Consider the following 3,611-nt stretch of genomic DNA (forward strand, 5'->3'; position numbering starts at 1 on the left):
GAAAACTATCTTGTCTTCCACAAATTCATAAAAAAAAATCGCAAGTATCCCAGAGCAAGCTAAGAATAAAGGGACCAATTGGCCAATTGAAAGCATAAGCAAAACAAAACAAGCCACCCCCACACTTAAAGAATGCCATGTCCACAAGGCACAAAATAAAGAGAGTTAGAAGACGTCCCTGATCATTGGCGAAGAAAGACCGAAGCATTGTAAGGGGCGGCGAAAGTTGGGTTTGCGACCTTTTGCAGAGTAGAAATGGCAGCGCTGATCCTTTTCAGAGTGGAAATTTCAGATCTGGAAGTGGACTTTGCAGCGCTGGCATTCTTCAGCGCTGGCGGCAAGGTTAGAGTAGAATTGCAGCGCTAACATTCTTCAACGCTGGCGGCGAGGTCAGAGTAGAATTGCAACGCTGAAAACAAAAACATGAACACCAAGAATCAAAGTAACCGCACAAGGAACCAAAGTCAAGGAAACGAAACAAAAACGTAAAGCAAAGAACAAGAAAAATAAAAACTAAACCAAACCAACAGTGGGTTGCCTCCCACCAAGCGCTAGTTTTAAAGTCGCCAGCCCGACTTAGAGGCACCCTTAACCAAAATCACTGTGAAACATCAGCTGAATTAGTCCTCGTGATAACACATCCTCCTCTATTTCAGCTGCGGGTCCTCTTAATGAGCAAGCCGTGCTCATCACATTCATCACTCTCTCGAACCAAGAGCTAGATCGAGAGTTTCCTCCTTTCTTCTCCTCCAAGCGCGGTGTACCTTGCACTCTTTCATCCTCGTATGGAAGTTTGTCTTCCGGGCTAGTGCTCTCCAGCACTGGCGAACTAGTTAGGGCTGGCGGACTGGGCAGAGCTGGCGGATTGGGCAGAGCTGGCAAAAGATTTTCTACTCTGGCCTCCAATGTCAGAGCTGGAGGACTCGTCAGAGCTGGGCTCGTCAGGGCTGGACTGGGCAGCGCTGAACTTGGCAAAGCTGGCGCGATGGTCAGAGCTGGAATGCTAGGCAGAGCTGGTAAAAAATTGTTAACGCTGAAAATTTCCACTTCTTCCACATGGTCAAAAATCTCAACACAAGAATAGATATGCATTAAAGAAGTAGAAATAATAGGCTTCTTATCGAAAATAGAGAACGTTATCGATCTACCTGACCCGGCCATGCTCAAAGTTCCAGAACTCACGTCAATGCGAGTCTGGGTAGTAGCCAAAAACGGCCGGCCAAGTAGCACAAGATGAACGTTCTCTCCTGCAATGCCTTTCCCTTCATTGAGCACCATAAAGTCTGCCAGCACCTTGATTCCTCTCACTGTGACTTCGATATCCTCCAAAAGTCCAAGGGGTTTGGTGATTGCACCGTCAACTAGCTGAAGTCTCATGTTTGTACATTTAAGCTTCTCTTCGTTCCTACCCAATTTATGAAATACAACAAACGGCATTAAATTGACTGCCGCACCCAAGTCTAACATGCCCGTGAACTCTCCAGCTCTACCTAAATCAATACCAAGAACGAAGCTGCCATGATCTTCTTTCTTCGGTAATGGTTGGGTGGGATCAACAATCAGTGGTGGCAGAGGTGGGCTGGGACGTTGGACAGCTTTCGGTGGTCGATATGGTATAGTGGACAGGCGAAGTTTCAGCTCTGGCCTCCTTATCAACTCTATCGTCCTTATCTGCTCTGGCTGTCGTGTCTGCTCTGGCTGCCTTCTTGGCAGTGCTGGACTTTGCAGGGCTGGACGTTGCATAGCTGGATTTTGCATAGTTGGATTCTGCAGGGCTGAACGTTGCATAGCTGGAAGTGGCAGGGCTGAATGTTGCAGAGCTGGATTTTTTAGTGCTGGTCTTGGCAGGACTGGACTTGGCAGATCTGGATTTGACATGGCTGGATTCTGCATAGCTGGCTTTGGCAGGGCTGGATTCGACAGGACTGGATTTGGCAACGGTGAACTTTCCAGGGCTGTCCTCATCATCTGCTCTGGTACCGTAGTCTGCTCTGGTACCCTTGTCATCTCTGGCATCCTGGACAGCGCTGGCGGTGTATTCTGCTCTGGCAGCGCAGTAATGGCCAGAGCCTAATGTAGCTGGCTCTGCTGCTGCTGTAGCTGGTTCAGAGCGCCCGACAGTTGCCCCACGGTGGTCTCAAGTCTTTTTATGGTTGCGGAGTGAGATTCCAAATTCTGCTTGGTCATCTCCATGTTTTGCTTGCTTAGCTCCATAAACGATTGCATCGTCTCCTCTAAAGACCGTTTCTACTTTTGAAACTGTGGAGCATTCTGAAATTGTTGAGTAGGCTGAAAATTCCCTTGCTGCTGACCTCTCCATCCGCCATTGAAGTTCTGATTGCCTTGATTATAATCTATGCTCTGCGCAGGGATAGGTGCAGCTTCCGTATGGCTCATCTTGAGCTGCTATACTTCTCTCATGATTGACGCTAATTACTTTTGCAGCTCATACTAGTTCGTCACAACGCTGGCCTCAACTCTCTTTCCACGGACAGATTTCTGCTAGGAGCTCTCGGCTAAGGTCTTGAATATCTCCTTCAGCTCTACTGCAGTCTTCCGAGCTATGTTACCTCCTGCAGTGCTGTCCACCATGAATTGGGCAGTTTGCACTAACCTATTGTAGAAGTATTGCATTATCATCACGTTGGTCAGCTGATGTTGTGGGCATTGGCAGAGGAGTTCTTGCAATCTTTCCCAAGCTTCATGAAAAGGCTCGTCCATTCCTTGAGTGAATTCCATGATTTGCGAATGGAGCTCCTGTGTCTTGTGGATCGGATAGTACTTTAGCATGAACTTCTCACAAGCTTCTCCCCAAGTGGTGATGGAGTTGGGCGGCAGAGTTAGCATCCACGTCCTCGCCCGATCTTTAAGAGCATAAGGGAAGCACTTGAGCTTTAATTGGTCCTCCGTGAGACTCAGTAATGGGATGGTTTGCACTTGCGTGCAAAAATCACGAATGAATTGCAGGGCGTCCTCACTCGGCATCCTGTGGAACAGAGGTAGCAGACTTGAGTCATTCGGCTTTAGGTTGTAATTTCGGACTGCGGTGGGGAGCACAATCGCCGAGGTGTTAGTGTCCCCTATGACGGGATGGTTGAAATCTCCCATGTACTCCATAATATTTTGCGCCATCTCTTATTTGGCGTGCAAGGCTGACTTTTGTTCTTCCTTGTTGTCAGCGCTGGACTCGTCAGCACTGGAATCGGCAGCGCTGGACTCGGTAGCAGTGGACTCGGCTCCCTCCTCGTGTATGGACTGTTCTGTATGGTCAGAGATAGAGCTCACTGGTAGCTCTGTAGGCTTTTCCTCTTTCGTTTCTATGGTCTGCTCTGGATTTGTCAGCGCTGGACTTTCCAGCTCTGGACTCGTCAATGCTGGACTCGTCTGAACGAACACTAACAAACGGATCAAACGCACTGGCGGGAGAAACAAAAAGTAACAAAAATGAGAAAAAAAACTGAAATTTAAATAAAGAAAGTAAAAGCAGAAAGAAAAGCGACACAACTAAAACGCCTAAAACCTTCCCCGGCAACGACGCCAAAATTTGACTCAACTAGAAACACCTCTAGTTTGACTTGCAATAGAACAAGGACATCCTAGCGATGGTAAGT

The 3,611-nt window shown here is 47.8% G+C and overlaps 1 protein-coding gene across 1 annotated transcript; it reads right to left on the minus strand.

Moving 5' to 3' along the window:
- Window positions 1-1,552: 1,552 nt before the first annotated feature.
- Window positions 1,553-2,739, minus strand: LOC130990673 (uncharacterized). The gene is made up of 2 exons (XM_057914895.1): window positions 2,615-2,739; window positions 1,553-2,045 (listed from the first exon to the last, which is right to left on the minus strand). The coding sequence occupies exons 1-2, from the start codon at window positions 2,737-2,739 to the stop codon at window positions 1,553-1,555; spliced, it is 618 nt and encodes a 205-aa protein (XP_057770878.1).
- Window positions 2,740-3,611: the final 872 nt, after the last annotated feature.

The sequence above is a fragment of the Salvia miltiorrhiza genome, chromosome 6 (genome assembly GCF_028751815.1).
Source record: "Salvia miltiorrhiza cultivar Shanhuang (shh) chromosome 6, IMPLAD_Smil_shh, whole genome shotgun sequence".
NCBI lineage: Eukaryota > Viridiplantae > Streptophyta > Magnoliopsida > Lamiales > Lamiaceae > Salvia > Salvia miltiorrhiza.